General features: G+C 40.8%; 1 protein-coding gene across 1 annotated transcript; it reads left to right on the top strand.

Annotated features, from left to right (window-relative positions):
* Window positions 1-4,931: 4,931 nt before the first annotated feature.
* Window positions 4,932-8,380, top strand: LOC136554276 (uncharacterized). The gene is made up of 3 exons (XM_066546121.1): window positions 4,932-5,133; window positions 5,251-6,003; window positions 8,011-8,380. Exons 1-2 carry the CDS (start codon window positions 4,932-4,934, stop codon window positions 5,745-5,747), a joined length of 699 nt encoding a protein of 232 aa, XP_066402218.1. The 3' UTR covers window positions 5,748-6,003; window positions 8,011-8,380.
* Window positions 8,381-19,578: the final 11,198 nt, after the last annotated feature.

Raw genomic sequence — 19,578 nt, 5'->3', positions numbered from 1 at the left:
CTGGACTTTTCTGACTAGAAAAGGAATAGTTGAAATAGAGCGGAAAAACCCTGTGTGGAATGAAGAAAGTAAAATGGGAGGAATTATTATTCATATTATTTTCATACAAGAGCTAGAATATATGAAACACAACAAGCTATTTCAAAAAACAAAGGACCACAGCTTTTTCCACACAACTTATAGATTCCTTACCACAAAGCAAGATAAATGCTGAAAGCAATACAGGCTGAAAACGTCATTAGGCACAATCATGCTTACATAGTCCACTTACAGTATAAAATACCATCACTCTGTCACTGTGGCAGTGACAGGCAGTACACAGAGGAAGTCACTCACCTTGCCAAAAATCCCTCTCCCCAAGTGCCCACCATCAGAGACTGGATACTGGACAGGTGGACCTCTCACCTCATCATGTGCAGATTTCTTACTTCACCCCCACCCTTGGGATTTTTTAATTTTTATTTATTATTCTAAGTAGACCCTAAATAAGAGCAAGACACCTTCCTTGTTTTAAGGTGCAGTGTGTATATCACTACCACACTAATCAAACAGTACTGTGTTTCTCTGACAAAAGGAACTTATTGGGACTTCCCAATGACTTATGGGGTCATTGTGCTCTGGGTGCTTTCAATTTCACATTAATCAGCTCAGTTCCAATTAGAAAATGTATATCTATTGTATAATATGGCACCTGAAAATACAGATAGGCAAGTGATCTGTGAAGCCACAGTGCCATGGAAGGAGATTTTTATATAAAAGAGAAGAAAACATTTGAGAAGGAAGTGATGAAAGCAGGAAAATAATTTCACTTCTAATTTCACTCATTTTCCATGTAATTTGTCAATACATTTGAACAGATTGATGGGAAATAAAAAAGCTACTGATAAGTTTCTTATACATGCACACCTACCTGCACCAGTGTCTCTTGTATATCTTGCATATATGCAAATTGTATTACATTCAAGGTAAAATATGACTGAAACATCTTTTGCTGTTCTGGCAGCAAAGAGCTAATTTGAGTTTAATTACTTTAAAATATTTTTAAATGTTTTCAAAGAGCTCTCAGTTTCTTTTATGACATGATTACAAAAAATAGATATGCTGGTTAAAATTTTCGTATATTTCTCAATAAGTATATTTAATGGAAAAAAAATCTATAAAACAAATACTGTCTTCTATTTTATTGTATCAGATTTCTCAGTCAGATTCACTCCCAAAGACAGACTATAACTATTTTATCAGGGGAAGGGGAAAAGATTAACTTAGAAATATTTACTCTTGCATGTTAATTTGTGACACTAACTACTTCGCAAGCAAAAATCTAACTATTCTAATAAATTATTTGAACTCATAATTCTAACAAATGATTTGAACTCATAAAAAAAATCCAGTGTTTTTTTATGCTTAACTGTCCCTATGGTCTGAAATACCACAGTTAAATAACTTCAGGTAAGCAGATGCATCTAGAGCTTTTATCCTCATATCTTTTATTTAGTAATTAAAATCCTCACACACTTGCACAGACCATCAGAGGCAGTGGAATGCATATTTCTTATCAGCAGTTGACAAGCCAGCAGCATTCTTCAATTTTTTTTAATATTCCTTTTTTCCCTTAAAAATTGAAAATATGCAAACTGCTAAAAATAAAATTTAAAAAAAAATATAAGTTTAAAGTGATTGAGTTGTGAAAACAAGCTGAACTTGTTCTTTATCGAACTGTAGGAGTTGCAGATGAAAGGAGGTGCTATATAAGGAATAGCTAGACTTCAACAGAGAACACGCTGCCAAAACATTTTGGCCTAGATTCTGACAGGCACGCACCCAAGTTGAAGGGTCATGGAAAGCAGCGGTGTAAAGAAACAATCTACAGAGACCAGAAAACATTACACTGCGGATTAGGGCTGCGGCTGGGGGAAGGGGGCAGGGGAGGAGGGCAGAGAGAAGCTGCTTGTTTGCTTGGGGCTTTTTCATTTGAAATCTGGGGAGAAAAACAAAAGATACAATGTCTCGATTATGTGCGAAGGGGGCGGAGAAGATATACAAGCACAATTTCTAAGACAGCAACAAATGATAAAATGTATCTTGTTCTTTTTCCTAAGTTTCTGCAGCTCCTTCTCATTTGCTTTCACGGAGTATGTTAGACAGAAGAACAGACGGCAAACTATCACACACAGCTCCCGAAGAAGGCCAACTTTCAAAAAATTCATACTCTGTAATTTGATTAGACCCTTAATAAACATGTCAAAGTTTTTATGAAGAATTCTGGATCTTGCTATCGTTCATGCTCAGAAGTAGTACAGAGCACCATGAAAAGAAAATAAAAATCTAATTACAATGAGATAGAGATTTGTGAAAGGTCCAGACTGACTTAATACCTTCATTAATGACAAAGGAAAATTAACAGTTTTCAATTCTTGCAATTCAGAGGAGAAGAATATTAATAAAAAGGGAGCTGAGAATTAGCTATGTTTAGTTTAACTTGGAAAAGCACAGGCTTTTCCAAGCTATGCTGAGCATCCTCACCTCACATATTCCAGTGAGGATGGTGGAAGGCAATCAAAGAAAGATGATTGCAAAACAATACTCATGCTAAGCAAGGAGATGCCTAGGTATAAAACAGATGCTCAGTGTGCACCAAACAGAGAAACTTCTCATTATAGGCTACAGAAAGGCTCTCACTGGGACAAGTGAACTCAAACTTTTGTCTGTGCATCCACTAACACCAAAATAAAGAAGTTTCATCAACAGAATCACAAACACACACGCACACTCCTGAGACTGGCTTAGAGTAAGCAATGAAACAAAGTTTGTGGCAGTTATTAAATTCAGTAGGGCATAACTCTATTTTTGGATATCAAGTGTATTTAATAAGAGTGCAAGAACCATACATTAAGCTAAGCACAATGACAGAACAAGCTGCTAGCAACTGTATTCCACTAAACCTTCAAAAAGGTCTGAGTGTCTGCAATTAACAAACCTCTGACTGGTGCAACACATTAGTATTCTTGATCTTTGGCAATAGAAACTAAAGTCTCTAGCTGCTGACATGCTATACACACACACAAAAAAAATTAATCTTATGTTTCCTAGATACAATTGTTCAACTCCTTGACAAGTTTCACCTACTCTGGTCAGAAGGATATTGAACATTCTTTTCCACTTACCTAACACATAGCCCACAGTACCAACCTAACTGCTTGTACTTGCAATTCAAAATGGGCTGCATGCCACGTTTCCAGCATAAAATACCACAGACCATATAAGTTATCAGAACTTCCTACTCTCCTTACACCAGTGAACAAGCTTTTAAAAAATCTTTACGTAAGTGTTACCTTTGGTGTTAACATTAGTCTGATGAGTTTGGAGTAAAGCAAAAATCACTGGTCTAACTTAAGTATGGTTTTGAATGAAAAGACATTACACATGGGAATATTTTATTTTAGCTGTTCCTACAACATACCAGCTGTGTAGATGGTACATTTCCCTTCCCCTGGTAAAGGGCTCGTAGATGCTTATGTAATTTTACAATTCTGATACAGAGGCATTAAATTATACACACCAAAGTCAGACACAAGGATGGATGTAACCTGGTCAGACCAGCACTCCTTTAGCATATTTCTTAATCCATGACATTTCAAACGTCTCAATTAAAAACTAATTTATAGGAGGACCAGGAGGAAAAGAAGAAAAGTCCCCGACTATACATCAGTCCTTTAAAGTCTCAAGAGTGTAGATACTTTTATTAATAGCAGGTTTCAAAACAGTATCGTATGATAAAGATCTCAAATGCCTGCCCAACCGATGCACCCGATGCAATTGCAAGTACTATTCAAACGGGGGGAGGGAAGGAAGAAAGAAAAACGAGAGCCTTAAGTCTTTTTCAGCCAGTCAGTTAGTCCTTGGTGTAATACTTCACGCCGCAAACAATAAGAGCACGGTCACAATAAAGCTTCACCCAAGCAAACGAAGGGTGTTTCATAAACTACAGCGGAGCAGGTGGGGGTGACGGTCCGGCACACGAGTCCCCAGTGCCCCCCACATCACCCCGGCACAGCACGGGAGATGCTGCCCCCTCTTCCAGGAGCGGCCGCTCCAGCCCCAGGCTCTCTGCCCCGAGGCTCCGCCGGGACCAACAACTCACCACCGCGCCGGCCGCAGCTCCCACCGCCCGGCCCCGCGGGCTTTAATTCCGCAAAACCCCGTGGTGTTGGGCGGCCAGGAAGGAAGGGGCGAGAAATTCGCGGCTTTCACACAAAACAGACACCGACCCTATCGGAGCTTTCCCTCCCGTTTCTCACCTGCCACTCTTTTTGTAATGTTGGGAGGGGGGATCCCGGTGGCCCGCGGCAGCTCGTGTCTCCCCGCCCCACGCCTCGGGGCGAGGGGAGCGCCCGGGCTGCGCTCTCCGGGCCCGGCAGGGAAACGCCGGGAAAAGTTTGAGCGGGGGAAGGGGCGACAACAGCTCCAACCCCGCCGGCACCTGGGAGGCTGGCCGGGGGAGAGAAGGAGGAGGAGGTGAGGAAGGGGTGTTTGTAAGGTGCCCGAAGCCCACGCTCTGCCCGCCCCTGCGAGCCCCGCGCCGGCAGCCTGCGCACACGCGTGGGTCGCCCACCGCGCCCCGCAGAGCGGAGGGGTTGGGGGTGTGGGGCAGCCCCCCTGCAGCCCCACCGCCGCTCCTCGGGCAGGAGCCGGGTCCCGGAGCATGCGGGACCTTCCCAGCACTCTCCCCTTCCTTCCCCTCCCTTTCCCGGCAGGCAGCCCGGGCACGGCGCGACCCCGCCGGGCCGCCCGCCCGTACCTGGGCGCCGAGCAAGAACTCACCTGCCGAGAGCTGGGCCCGGGCCGCCCCGAGCAGGGCGGGCGAGCGTCCGGCCAGCAGGGCGAGCGCCGCCAGCAGCGGCAGCGAGGCGGCGGCGCCGGCCCCCCTGCCCATGCCGACTTGCGGAGAAGTTTCTGAAAGAGGCCGGTGCTGCCCCGGCCCGCGGCGGCGGGCGGAGCGCACCTCGACCGCCCCTCTCGCCGCGCCCCTCGCCAGGAGAGCCCCGCGCCGAGGGGCGCCCGCTGGCCCCGGGGCCGCCCGCTGGGGCAGCCGTCTGCGGCGCGACGAGCGCGGCGGTGGCACCGATTCCCCTCGTACTCCGGAGTTACTTTGCTGCTGAGCGAGTGGGGCGGGAGGGAGGAGCCGAGCGCGCACGTCCAACCCCCGCTCCCCGGCACTTGGCACGGGGAATGTGGGACTCCGGCCCGCAGCCCGGCGCGGGCGCAGCGGCGCCCGGCAGCGCCTCCTGCTGCAGGCGCGGCGGCAGCACCGGCTCGGAGCGGCGCTGCCCGGATCGCCTCCGCTCCGCTCGGATCGCCTTCCCCTGGCGCGGCTTTCCCTGGCGCAGTTCTCCTCGGCTCTTCTCCGCCCTCTCCGGCACGGCGCAGCCTGGCTCAGTGCGGCTCCGCTCGGCTCGGCTCGGCTCAGCACGGGAGCAGCTACAGGCGGTTGTGCGAGCCCCTCGCTCTCAACCTCCCGCCTGAGGGAAACCTGCTGCTTCTGGAGGAGAAGGAGGAGAGGGGCGGAAGGGAGAGGGCGCCGGCTGAGCCGGAGGGGCGGGAGGTCGGGGCAGGGAGCGCGGCCGGGGGCGGCGGGTCTCGGGCGCTGGTTTCGGGGGACGGTCCCCACGCCGCCTCGGGTGGCATCTGATGGCTCATCCCGCTCTTGGAAACGCCGTATGGATCGAGTGGCGAGCGTGGTATTATGAGCGCGCATCAAACAGCCTGGCTGTATCCTCGAGTCAGGGTTCGTGTTTTTGCTTTCTTTGGCAACACTTGTCTGGCTCCTAACGCCAGTAAAGGCTTATTGTTCTCAGTTGGAATGGTAATAAACAGTATTGCTATTATCCTATCATTTCCACGCGTGATCACTATCTGACCTTTCAGACAGGTCTGTGTGCAGCTGTGCGACTCTGACACCCGTGGGCTGTGACAAAGGATACTCTCTCCTGATCCAGACCCCAGGTATGCCCTAGAATAAAGGCCTTGTTCTCTGTTTCTAAAAGCACTGCAGGTCCTTATGCTTCCAGAGCTTAGAACTCCAAAAAGCATTTGGAATAACAGAAAAAGTCACCAGTGCTGGAATTTATCTTTAAATAAACATAATCTCCTCAAATTATTTTAACTTATTTTTTTATTAGATTTTTTTTTCACATGGCAACTTGTAATTAGAGATGTTGTATAATGATTACAACTGAAACTGAAACCACTGGAAACACACAGGTTTTATTGCAAATTCGAAATTCAATCCAGGTTCATCAAGGGTTTGCTGTGATTCAAAATCCTTTCTAGCCATTGTCTGGCAATTGATGGGTTTACCTTTAAGCCCCACAAGCCCTTAGGTTTTCACAGCAGAAAAAAAAGTGAATCACAACGTGTTATACAAAATACCATCGTTCACACACACCCAACCTTAAAAAAACTCTACACCTGGAAAACCCTGTCCTTCCTTTGGGTGGAGTGGCTGAAAACCCACTTGCATGCTTACCCTGAACTGTAAAATGATGTGCTTCAGTGAACACTGACTCTTTGTTTGAACTTCAAGAAGAATGGGAGCTGTGTGAGACGATCTCATGACACCCAGTATTTCAGGAAGGATAGGCCATGTACCACTTGGGAAATTTTTCTGAGCAAGGTGAAAGAAAGAAAGTGTGCCAGCCCAGCTTCTGATGCCTGAGGATGCATGACCATTTCTGTTGCTAATGAAAAAGATGTATCAAGTCATACTGGTGTGAGGGAGTACATGGGTATCTGATGCCTGCCTTTATGCTGGGAGCTATACAACTAACACTGTAAAAGTGGCTTCAAGCCAGATAACTCGTGAGTTGTTTGGGAGGGTAGAGGAGAGGAAGACTAATGTCTCCTTCCTCTTTACCTCCATGACATGCTTGCAGCTATCTCCAGTGGTCAGCACTGCAGATCGCCATGTCTGGAGTGGGGGAGAGGTTGTTAGCTGATGGTGAATGTGCAGCTCCAGGCTGTTGCTTATTTCATTGCTCTGAAGTGATGGATCCCACTGATGATGTACAATCATCTGGGCTATATCCAAACAGCTTACATATGTTTCAGTAAGAGTCTCTTGAGATTTCATCCTTTCCCATTATTCCACTACTATTAAAAAGCAACGAAAAGTACTTTGATAGCTACTCTTTCCTTGACTAGAGAGTTCAGTCTTGAGAGGTAGGGGTGAGATGTGGATGTGACTCCACTTTTTCCTCATGTGTGTGTGCATCTGTTGAACTGTTATGTGTAGCTCACTGTATGTGTCCTTCTACCATACTTGGCATCCTGACAAATACACTTCAGGTTTGAGATTTTTTTTATGCTATATGACATGAATGGATTTATTTTTTACTCCAGCTTTTATATTTTTAGAGCTCTAAATGTTTTACAAGTTTCCCATTTTCAGTTAAGAGCAAGCAAATCTATATTACCTATTGCATGTCTTTTAAAAACTGTCTGAGAGAACAAACTCTATGCTAAATACAAGTCTAATATAATAGCAGAATTATGGAGACACTCCATAGTAAAATCATTCCCTCCAGCCTGAGGGCTGTTTGGAACTTAAGGAAGGTATGGTCTTTATCTTAATAATTGCAACATCTAAATAAAGTGCCAAATAAATCTCTGTCAGTTTCAAGAAACTGGTTCTGAAACTCTACTAGATGCCTCTACCCTCTTTGCATTCCCAGTTAAAACTTTCCCTTTATAGTTTTGGGTGTTGCTAAGCCTGTCATAACATTTTTTTTAGCACAGGCTATCACTTAATTTATCTGTAGTGACTGACAGATGTCTAGCACAATATATCATTTCACAGCAAAATATCTTAAATTAGCAGTATTTCAGTGCTATATGATAGAATCCACATTTTCCTATGGTATTTGAACAGTATGTAAAATCTAGATATGTTATAGTAAATTACATATTCCTAACCAGGAAAAATATTTCCCTCTTCCTTTTTTTCTTTTTCAGGAACCTTTAACCACTGTCCTAGAGCACAAGGAGATTTGGGGAGATTTAAATGAAAATTTTCAAAAAAAGATAGTCAAGTATTCTCATTATCCTGCTGCTCCCATCCAACTTTCCACCTCTCTGCACATTTGCTTCCTTTGAGAAAATCTGCTCATTTATTTTGTGAGCCTTAGCAAGATCCCAGGCCTTGAAGTTCTGGCTCTTCGAGGTTGGAGATCCTAAAGAATATTGAGAATTGTATTGATTGAGGTTTTGTTGGTGTTATACAACAATGCCCGTGGCAGGCATTTCATTGTATTTTGACTTCTGAAAAGAATACCTCTATGAAATATACTTCCAATTTCAATTAAATGTGTTATTTTAAAGCCTAGTACTCACAGAGTCTTTTTGAGAACATGCTAATTTGACAGAGAATCAGAGCCAACACTCTTGTCTTAAGAAGAGGACTGAAGAGGAAGAGACAATGCTGAGAGTCTTACTGACTCCTTTCAACAGCGTCCCCGCATACATTTGCTTTTTGGAAGCAAATGTTAGGCAGTCAGAAGATCTAAAAAGTATGGGGATTCACTGCTGCATATCGTGTGCACAGGGGGACCTGAATAACACCTTCCAATTAGGAGCATCCCACATTCATCCAGCTACTTGTGATACAGGGACCACATACATACATGGTACCAGGACATGCAACAGCTGAACTGCCCAGGTATCTCTGCAGCTCTTGCTCACATTCTTGTCATCAAAGACAGTGACAAGCTCGTGTGACCACAGAGATTACTATGTAGCGTTTTGTTCAGTCAAAGAGTGGCCTCAGTGATTCTGGAAGTCTTTTCCAACCTTAATGATTTTATTATTCTATTCTATCATTGTTTAATTTCCCATCCTGAGCGTCCCCTTCTCACCATACCTGGAAATGTTCACCTTTCAGGGCAGAAGTTTCCATCATCTATCCAGAGATGGGATATTGCTTGGGTCTGCTTGTCATTTCTGCAGTTTTGATAAAATAACCTGTGATTTAAAAAAAAAATAGTACATTCCCTGTTATTGACCAAATGCTGTCTTATTTTTTCTTTGAGCAGACAAAATAGTTGACAACTGAAATATAGCATGGGAATAGTATTCAAGAAGGAGCAAAGCATGGCCTTGGTCTGTAATAAATTGTTTTACTGAATTCTATCCCTTCAAAATTACATTGTACTGTGCATTCCTCATGCCAGGGTCCAGTCCAGAAAGAAACTGGTCCCTGTGTTTGTCTAAACATCAAAGAAAAAGTTCTGTACAAGTCTCTGTTTTAATAGGGTCTTGTTCTGTAAGACACTGTTTGGCTAAAGCAAGGGGCACCAGGAGCTGGTATTTGGAAGACAGATAACTGAAATTCAGAATATCTGAGTGATTCATCTACCAGTGATTATCAAGGCATTAAATTTCACAGAACCTCTTGGTCTTGAACAAGTTCTTGCAACACTTTTTCTGTATGTATGTGTTTAAGTAAATGCACCTTTCCACATTGCCTATAAGCCTTTTACCAGTTGACTTCTACCCCCATGCCATCCATCACAGCTTCATGCTCATATTCCTCATTAGAAACATAGGAGGAAACATTGGGTTTTGCCATTGGAGAAGACACCAGAAAGACTTTAGAAGTTTCTGAGGACTTGCTAAAGTACATTGCACATTGCTATACTGATTGCCCAATTTTTTTAGATTATTGTACCTGTACCTGCTGCTTGCAGTGGTTTGAAAGCATGAAGAGCTTTAAAGTCCACAACACTAAAGTTGAGCTTGAACTCAGCTGAAGTCATTCCTTCAGGTCTTGGAACAGCTCCAAAAAGATACCTCAATGTGCCCTGCACACACACTTGTGAGAAACTGTGAAGAAAAATGGACAGATGACCTTAGAACATTTGTTGCCACTGAAGTGCAGTAGACAAAGATATCCAACAGTAGAAAATGGTTGAGTTGGATGAGGTCTTGCAGGTGTTAATCTGATGTAGTGAAAACAAGAAGCTGATAGAAAAATGAGTATAAAAGGAAAATATATAGATAGGTTTTCTAGAGCCTATCATTTTAGCAGCAGCTTTTGGGGCTAAATAGTTGTCTATGATCAGGAGGACAAACCACACAATCGCTTCTGTTTCCTTATTAGGTAAACCTGCATATACTTGTAGCTTAATTGAGTAAACATGCACATTTAAAATTCAGGGTATAAAATGTTTGTAAAAAGTCAACAGATGAAAGAAACAAACTTAAAATCAGCATGATGCAAAATAACATTGCACCTTTCCACCTTTAACTCAGGCTTACCATGTTGTGATTAATGCAAGAAACATGCAGATATTTTGTGCATAAAAAAGAAATGCAGAACTGGGTAATTTTGTCTTGAGAACCTTTAAGGAGCATGCAGTTTGTGAATTGTCAAGTGATAGGCCTTGAAACACTTAAAAATAATTTTGGGGTTGCTGGTGGATGAGAGGCTGTACATAGCCCAGAAACATGTACTCGCAGCCTAGAAAGCCAGTTCTAGGGCTGCATCCAAAGAAGTGCAGCCAGCAGGGCAAGGAAGGGGATTCTGCCCCTCTGCTCCTCCCTGGTGAAGCCCCACCTGCCGTGCTGCATCCGGCTCTGGGGTCCCAGGCACAGGAAGGACATGGACATGTTAGAGCGAGTCCAGAGAAGTGACACCAAGATGTTTAGAGGGTTGGAGAACCTCTCTTATGAGGACAGACTAAGAAAATTGGGCTTGTTCAGCCTGGAAAAGAGAAGGCTTTGAAGTGACCTAATTGTGGCCTTCCTTTACTAGAGAACAGTATCCATGAAAGATGAAGAGAGACTGCTTACAAGAGTATGTAGACAGAGGAAACAGCTTCAAATTGTAAGAAAATAGGTTTAAATTAGATACAAGGAAGAAATTCTTTACTGTGATAGTGGTGAGGCACTGGAACAGGTTGCCCAGAGAAACTCATCCCGGAAGTGTTCAAGGCCAGGTTATATTTCCCCAAAGTTTAAGAGATTTGGGGGTTGTTGGGAGATTTGAGGAGACATCTCAAAGAGACATCTGAAATGCATTTGTAAATGTCAAACTGTGGGTCTCTTTACTGACAAAAAAGAAATTCAACAACTTCATTTGAATGGTGTGATTTATCTAAGGAGAGTAGTGGCATACAAGTAATCCGTAGCCTCAAGGCCTCTCACAGTGCTGCTATGTCCACTTGTGCTACATTCAGTGATCAGTTTATTAAGGAGGTTTGGAGGCAAATTATTTAAAAGTACAATAAATTGAGAATTCAGTCTTCCCTCCCTTAATGGATATACCATTCTTGAGATTGCCATTAGATCCTCAACAGCACATTGTTGATCTCTTATCTGAAAGAAGACATATATCACAAAATTTTGAAGTGAAATAAGTAAAGTTTATCAATCACAAATGACTTTTAAGTAATGCAGAACTCTGTAGTGTTGAGGAGATCTGATGGGATAGGTAGTGACTTTGTTTGGTTTATCCAGGCATAAATGTCCTATACAGGTCATTGTAAAACCTGTTACCAAAATGAAAGAAAGGCTTGGCTTGGAGGAGAGTCTCCCTGTAATAACTGTTGGTTTTATAGTGGTCTGTTCCAAATTTCTGTGAGATCCAAATTTTTCTTTCCACCTCTTCTTGTTAATTGGAAATTGATATATATGGGGGTGTTGAGAAGTCTGCCGGAATATAAAATGGTCTAAAGAAAGCAACCCTGAGCATAAACAAACATGAGTAAGTGACAATATAAAAAACATTAGCCAATGCTCTGGCACATTTATCCATTATAAAGGCATTAATTCAGGTTCTTCCTGTTAACCAAGAGATGGCTATGATTTGAATAAGAGCCTGAAGAAGCCCAGTATATGATTCAACCTTACCCTCACAAATTTTAATGATAGCCTAGAATAAAAATTGGAATCTGCAATCAATCAGTCCATACTCAAGGGAACAGGAATATGATTAAAGATATTTTAAGTCCATGACTATACTCATATTTATTTTTGTAATCTCACTGGCTTCCAGCTGAAAGCAAAACTGGGTCCCATCTATGTGCACTTCATATCTGTGGCTATACTGCTGATCAGTGACAGTCCACCAGAAAAGGAAAGTTTACACCTGGCAGAGGTTTTCTGATATTACCCAGAGAGAAAAGGAGATCTGGGCAGGAAAAGATGCTAAACAAAATATAGCCCTCTCTTCTTCAGCTTGTGATGTAAATTTGTCAGCTGAGGTAGGGATGTATGACCTCTCAAAGAAGGAGGAATAGATATTGAATTATTTCTCCATCTCATATAAACCTGAGGAATTGTTAATGCTCTGAAAATACTTTTGCAGAAACAATTACTAAAAAATCATGGTTGCCATCTTGTCTACAGTTTTAGGAAGATTTCATCCCCAAGGGAAATTAATCAAGACACATTAATACATACTCAGCAGACTCACAAGTCATAACTGATGTCTGGTAGAATGATTGCTCATGTCACTCCACAAAAGCTTTCTCTATTAGAACAGTCTTTCATAAGTCTGCTACTAAACTTCTCTTCAAAAGTGGAAAGTCTCATCAGGTAAATCTTACAGACTCATAAAGACTTTGTCTCTGGGGTCTGACAGTTATATTCTGGTTGTTCTTAGAATATTACTATTGTACTTAGAATATTACTATCTCAGTTTTTGTGTACTTTAAATCCAAGATTTCAGCATGGCTTTCAGATATCTACCATAAAACCCTAAGTTTCTGCTTTTATGTTCCTTCATTTTAGAGCTGAAGTTTTCAATTCTCAGTTTTTAAAATAAGCTACTGAAATGGAAAAGGCTACCTATTCCAGGAATAGAACTATATTTATCTTATCCAAAGTAGGCTACCTTCTGCCCAAAGAGTTTATCAGCAGTTGAATTACCATACTCTCTTTGCTGGATGGAAAGTGACTCACTCTGAATTACTGTATTTCAGGATGTTGAAGCTGTGTGTAAAGTTGTTCTATTCTTCTCTTTTTTTTTTCTTTCTTTTTTTTTTCAGTTCTAAATTTAAAACTCACATTTCTTCTATCCAGTTTTAGTTGTGTAATACCTGGAGGATTTCTTCCTTCTCTAAAATAACTTCATAGGAACAAATCAGAAAAGTTGGAGAGAAAAGCATTTTGGAAGACAATGCCACCTGAAACAGGATACTGTAGTACATTTAAATATAATTTTATCTGAGTCTGGAGAGTGTTGAAAAGTAAAATCTTTGTAGATCAGAATTAGTGGGGTTTACCTGGAAGTTTGTTAGAGAATTTTTTGTATCTCGAAAAAAAGTTTCATTCAGGCATTTATGTGAGAGAATTGTTTTACCTGGCCCAATTGTAAATTTTAGTTTTAAAAATGTATCTCTACTGGATTCTGAAACTCTCTTCCTTTCAATAAAGATCAAAGCAAAATTAGTTTACAGTTTACGTAGAATAATCTGGAAGATGTTAAAATGAACTTGAATTTTTTTTCCTGTCTGTGCTGGGATGATTATTTATTATTATGGCTTTTCACTTACTCAGCTGAGTTGTGTTACTGTCTGTTTTATCTCAGCAGTGACAAACTAGAGGACAATAGAACAGTTCAAGAATACCTATGGCAAATGCAATGTCAACCTGCATCATCTGTGACAAATATACTGTACATTACCATCATTTTATGTGCTGTAAATAAGCCCCCATCCTTCGTTTTGCCTAACTCCTTCCAGATGCCACTTGCCTCAAACAAACTACAGTCCTCAGGTTCTCAGCAATAGGATCTTGGCCTACAAGAAGGTAATTTCTCCAGGTTCAACAACTGGATCAAGGCATTTTACTCTTGCACGCTGCATTATCCCATCCTACTCTTGAGCTGCCGTCTCTTCTAGGCAGGGACTTTTAGGATACAGAAATCTTACATGTTTATACTACTGATGGCAGTAGTAACACTGATACAGCTTACAAGGTAGTGCTTCCATATGAAGGATTTGCCATTTTTCACCCTCAGCTTGGGTTTGGGTGGCTTATAATCTTCCTAACTCAAAACTGGTCCAAGAGACCTGAGGCGATGTGTAGGATCTCAGCTTGGTTTTCCCCTCATTCTAGCCTATTCCTCCCCACTCTTGGCTGCTCATACTCCAAAGAAGAACAGGGCTGTCTTTTAGTCTCAGACACCTCAAAGGAAGTATTATGAATGAATCTGAGCCCCCAAAAATGTTTTGTAGAAACTTCTAGTGGACCTGATTTTCAGGTTTTCTGTCAGGAATATTTCAGCTTCCAAGAAATGCCATAATACCTCTTGGGTCCTGTTCACAATAATTTGGCATGTTTGTCTCATTTGGTGTCCCAGTGAGAGGAGGTAGCTTGTTGTTTACTCCTTTTCCAGTGCCCACTTGAGTGCCAGCACTTAATGACTGCTCACTATGTGGCACGACTATAACGATAGCACTAGTTATAACACCACTAAGACAAAAATATCATTATAGCATTTTCCCTGAGGAAATAATAATAGACAATGATAAAATAAAAAAAGAAAACTATAAATATAAATTATGTTAGTCTTGGAGAAAATCACTAGCTTATTCTGTAGGAAGAAAAACACAATTATCAGAAACACTTCAGTTCCTAGGAAGGAAGGGTTAAGATTCCCATGAACTCCATCTAACTACAGGTTTTATTTGGACAAAATATAAATTCAGAGAGAACCTGTCCTTGCACAGCTGAAATGCCCTTTCTGCTGTTTCCTTTCCCACTGGAGTAATTAGCTATGGTAGCAGTTCAAAAGTGGTTCCTGGCACTTTACGATTAGAATCGCTAATTCCAGAGTGCTAAATATTTAATTTATTAAAGAGTAGAATCTGCTTAAAATCTCACATCTGCCTACATTTTTGCATTTGAGGTTACAAGTAACATCTATACATATAAAGATTAGAGAATATATGTTCCCTCTATTTTTCAATGCTCTCAGATTATGCATTTTGTAGAGCTTCAAGTCTGGTTATTTGGTTGTTATATAATCAATGAAAGCTCTGTCCAGCAACCTCTGTCCAGAGGTTCTCCTCATGGTACTGTGAACAGTCCCACTGAAATCAGAGCCTCATTCATCATGCCTGATGATAATAGTTTGCTAGATTGGGCTAGATCTCCTAACTCTCTGCCCTGCCTCCCTGCCTTCCACTGCATCATCATATCTGAGGGGGTTTTCAAATTATATGGAAAAGAAAAATACTTATTAAATCACTCAAAATGGTGAAAATGTTGAGATTTCAAAATTTAGCTTTTAAGGCCACTAGAATGGACCATTTGTGTGCTTTATGTGTAACAGCATCAATAGTCATCCAATGATATCCTCTGTTAAATGACCACACTTGTTTTCAGCTAAATTAAAGGCCTGAAGAAGATTTCAGTCTTTATTTTTTGTAGAGTCTTAGTCTTTAACCAACACTTTGCCTAATAATAGGTTTCAATGACTAATTGACTTAATTTTGAAAATGTTTCAACCTTTAAGTTCCAAAAATTGCTCTTGCTAATATCTCTCTAAGTTAGTCTTTGCTTTTGCCTACACTAATTACTGTTTTATCTGTATACTACAGATCTCAGAGAGGGTTGTCAGTAATAAAATTATTAAGAATTTATTGTTAGCAAGCACTTAAGTTAAAATTATTTTACTGTAATTTTTTAATCATCATCTGTCAGGGATTTGAGTCATGCCTGATTTACAATGAAATCTGCATCCCTAACACCTGGAGGAAATAGGTTATTCTATTGGCTTACACTTCCAATGAGTACTCCAACAAGTCTTTGGGATCACAAAGTGGAAGCCTACCTATCCAGGCACAAATTATAAGCAGTCTCATTAATTTATTTCAGGTTAGCACATGGAGGATTTTTTATAACCACTGTTGCTATAAGGCAGGTAGAATGCCTAGCAGCATGCAGGGATTACAGAGAGGTTTGTGATCTACTCATCCTGCTGTGTTCAAAGTTTCAAGGATTGTCTTGAAGCAAATGTTTGATGGATAGCATAGAGTGCTCCTCCATCAAGCACTGTGAGTCATCGCATTGTGCATTGTACAAGTTTATTCAACTTCTACAGACCAGCATATCCCACACAGAGACCTAAGTGTTTCTTTTTCCTCTCTCTAAGGACAAACTTTCTGGTTCTACTTTATATTCTTTACCCACAGCTTGTGAAGTGGAATAGAGTTCCAAATGTGGAGATGATGACTTGACTTTGCCTTTTTTTTTCTTTCACACAGAGAAATAAGCCTTGATTAATGATAAGTTTCTGTTCACAGTGTTCTTTCTTTAAAAGGCAAAACCTGTTCTCTCTGTGTGTGTAAGACGACAGATTGACAGCCCTGGGAGACTGAAAGCCCTCTGTTTATCCCTAGTACAGATACAGCACAACTAACAAAAATGCAACTTTCCATGAGATATCTTAGCAATGTATTTCTGCATGGCCAGGGAAACATACAGGATGCTAGAGGTTTAGTTGTTCAGGTTATGCAATCCTTTGTCTTTGCCAAAGCTACCCACCACAGCAATGGCATTTTCTGCGATCTGGATGTCTGAGACCATCAGCTTTCTGGTCTGAATTTCAACTGTATTTCATGAACAAATGCCTCAACGTCTTTTACCCAAACACCTAACCCTTTCAGCTACTCTTGAGTGTCCCCTGTTTGAAAGGAAAAGAAAGACGTTATTTTCTGCATTTGTTTGTATGGGGAAAGCAATCTTGACTGATGACACATGGGACTGATCACATTCATTTCCGTGCTTTGGTGCCTCTTTGAAATGGATGGGGATGTACCATGAGATTTTTTATCACTCTTCTTGCATGCCTATAAAATTCAGTGAGTTCAGGAGTAGTGGGCAGAGCACCCTGAACGCGTGAGTGTGTTATTTGCACACTGACCATTGCAAAAGATTTTCAGAGGTGTAGATTAAGAGGTTTACAGATCATAAAATGCTTTAGTACCATTTTGGGAAGTGGTACACAAGAAATGTAAATTCTTTGTCTCTTACTACATTCCTATTTCAAGGAAGCCAAAATTAAATCATCATTCTGGGGTGGGGGCAGTAAAAGGAGAACATTGTCTGGGCATGCAGCTGCCCTTGGACAGCAGGAATTGGTGAGGGAAAGGATGATATCAAGGCTGGACTAATCTTGGGATCAAAGATAATGAGAAGTCAGGAAAAAACATGCATAGGAATGGTTACCAGAGAAACTCCTCAAGACCATTCTTTGTGCCCTATGCTTGGTGCTTAGTACTCAGGAAGGGAGTATAAAATTATGTGACTGTTGTGAATTTTGGTCAGGGATCTGCTCAGGCAGCCCAGCTGAATTATACCTTTACTTTTTCCCCCCTGAAGGTAAGGTTCTGTAGCAGTTTGGTGCAAGGAATTCAGCAGTTGCAGAAATTACTGACATTTGGTCTTGGACATGAGGTGACATACTTCCTTGCAATACTACAGAGGTAATATATGATTAATATTACAATTAATAGCTTGTGTTTCTCCCCTGTGCCCCCAGATACTGAGCTGTCTGAAACCTAATTCCAGAGATCTTCCTGCAGCTGCAGTGTTCTTGGTACAACTCCCCTGTGCTTTTATAACACTGTAAATAATATTTCAATGCTATGCTATTCCCAAAGTCCCAAAATCTTATTTAATCTTCTTTTTTTTCTTTGTTTTCTCACTTTCTACAAACAACGTTTGCTGCAAGGATGTGAATATTGTTACCATGTCAATGAAGGTCTACATAATGCTGAGTTCTCTGATTTCTGTATTTCTTCACTGAATTCTAGAGCATGACAGAAATCCTCTGTTCTACGAGACAAGAAGGGAACTTGTACTATGAAAGATTGAAAGAGACTAGGAGATGTTGAAAGCCCCTTATAAAATCTTTTCATCCAGCTTCAGAATCTGTACCAGCCCAAACATTTCACATCTATGCCTGATAGAGAATTTTGACACTGATTTCATGTCCTGTAGGATTTTGAGAACATTAATGAACTTTCTGGGAGCACGTTTATTTACTCACAGAAAGTGCAAATTCAGGATAGTATGGGGGTTTTTTTGGTAAATTTTCTGAGGGTTTAAGTCATAAGATAAAGATTTTTTTAATATCTCCCTGAGAAATATGCAAGATATAAGCTGTGAATTTTCTCTCCTACCAAAAGGATTTTTCCCCCTCCTTGCATGGCCAGTACAAATATCTTCATGCCTCATCTATGAACTTCATGTCCTATCAGGAAAATCTCTTTTCCCAGTAACTGAGAAAAGTATGTACTCTGTTTGAAATTTCATGTGCTATCTTGTGATAACAAGACTGTTATTTGGAAAAACTCTGCTGATTTTCATTCTTATAATTACAGTGCTTACTTAGTTGTCTGCATGTGCTATCATGTGATAAGAAGACTGTTATTTGGAAAAACTCTGTTGATTTTCATTCTTATAATTACAGTGCTTACTTAGTTGTCTGTTTAAATGTTCTTTGGTCCCCAAGGCCATTTTTAAATAAAGTCAAACTCACTAACAAGTATTTTAATGTTTTATTTGAAGTGCTTTTTACATAGGAAGTTTTTTGCTATTTGTAAATTTTTCTATCAGTTCAGTTAAAATTTCAAGCATAAATTTAGTTCAACTAGCATCATCTGAAGTGTATGTGCTTCATTTTTACATTCATTTTGTCAGCTATACATCCCCCATACCATATGGTATGATACTCTCAGAGAGAAGCTAAATGTTTTCTGCACAGTAATTGTTTTCATTTCTATTAAAAGAGAAAGGCACAAATAATAAGCACAGTGAAGGCATGCAATCTTTGGCATGTCACTAAATCCTTGATGTCTATTAAAACCCCACCTAAACTTGCAATTCCCTTGACAGAGCACGTAGGAAGGCCTTTCTCCATCTGCTGTTTTTGCTGATGAGATGCCAAATGTCTTTACAGATACTCTCATAGAAAAGGAAGGAAATGCAATTACAGGAATCGTGCTCTTAAAAGAACCATTCGAGGAGATAAAAAAAAAGTGAAGTGATTTTATATACATAAAATCACCTCAGAGATTGGTTACAAATTTTGTTCATTCACAATAAGACAGAGTGATAATAATTTTTATGTATTGGTGTTTATAAAAGATGATGTATTGTCCATCATTCTCTGCTAATTCAGTTTTCCTCTTTAATTTTCGCTGTTTAGCACAGAATAAGAAAGTAGCTTTTATCAAGTTTAAACAAATCTAGTAGAAGTAACTGAATCTGAATATTTTAATGAGAGGACCAGGGCTTTAAATGCTGTGAAAATGTTAAATCTTAAAATTACCCTGAATATTTGCCTCAGCCTGATTTGTAACAGCTTTATACTGTGGCACTGTATTTTAGATGTAGGCAAGCAGATGTGCCTTCAAAACAGCAGCAAATTATTGTAGAAGGCACAACTTGCTTTGCTTGTTTGTAAGGCACTAATACAAAATTAGAGCATTTTCTTAGAGACTGAAATGATAATTATACCTTTTTTTTTTGGTAACATGTCTAAACAGAAATGTCCAGAACCAATCAGCT

Source organism: Molothrus aeneus, chromosome 3 (genome assembly GCF_037042795.1).
Source record: "Molothrus aeneus isolate 106 chromosome 3, BPBGC_Maene_1.0, whole genome shotgun sequence".
Classification (NCBI taxonomy): Eukaryota; Metazoa; Chordata; class Aves; order Passeriformes; family Icteridae; genus Molothrus; species Molothrus aeneus.
Note: the sequence above shows the minus strand (reverse complement) of the source record. Positions and strands in the feature narration are given on the sequence as shown.

Bases quoted from the DNA above. Each gene is read 5' to 3' on its own strand.
- LOC136554276 (XM_066546121.1), top strand. From the start codon at position 4,932: ATGCCGACTTGCGGAGAAGTTTCTGAAAGAGGCCGGTGCTGCCCCGGC. The intron at 5,134-5,250 runs GTACTCCGGAGT...TCCGGCCCGCAG, and splicing joins CGGTGGCACCGATTCCCCTC to CCCGGCGCGGGCGCAGCGGC.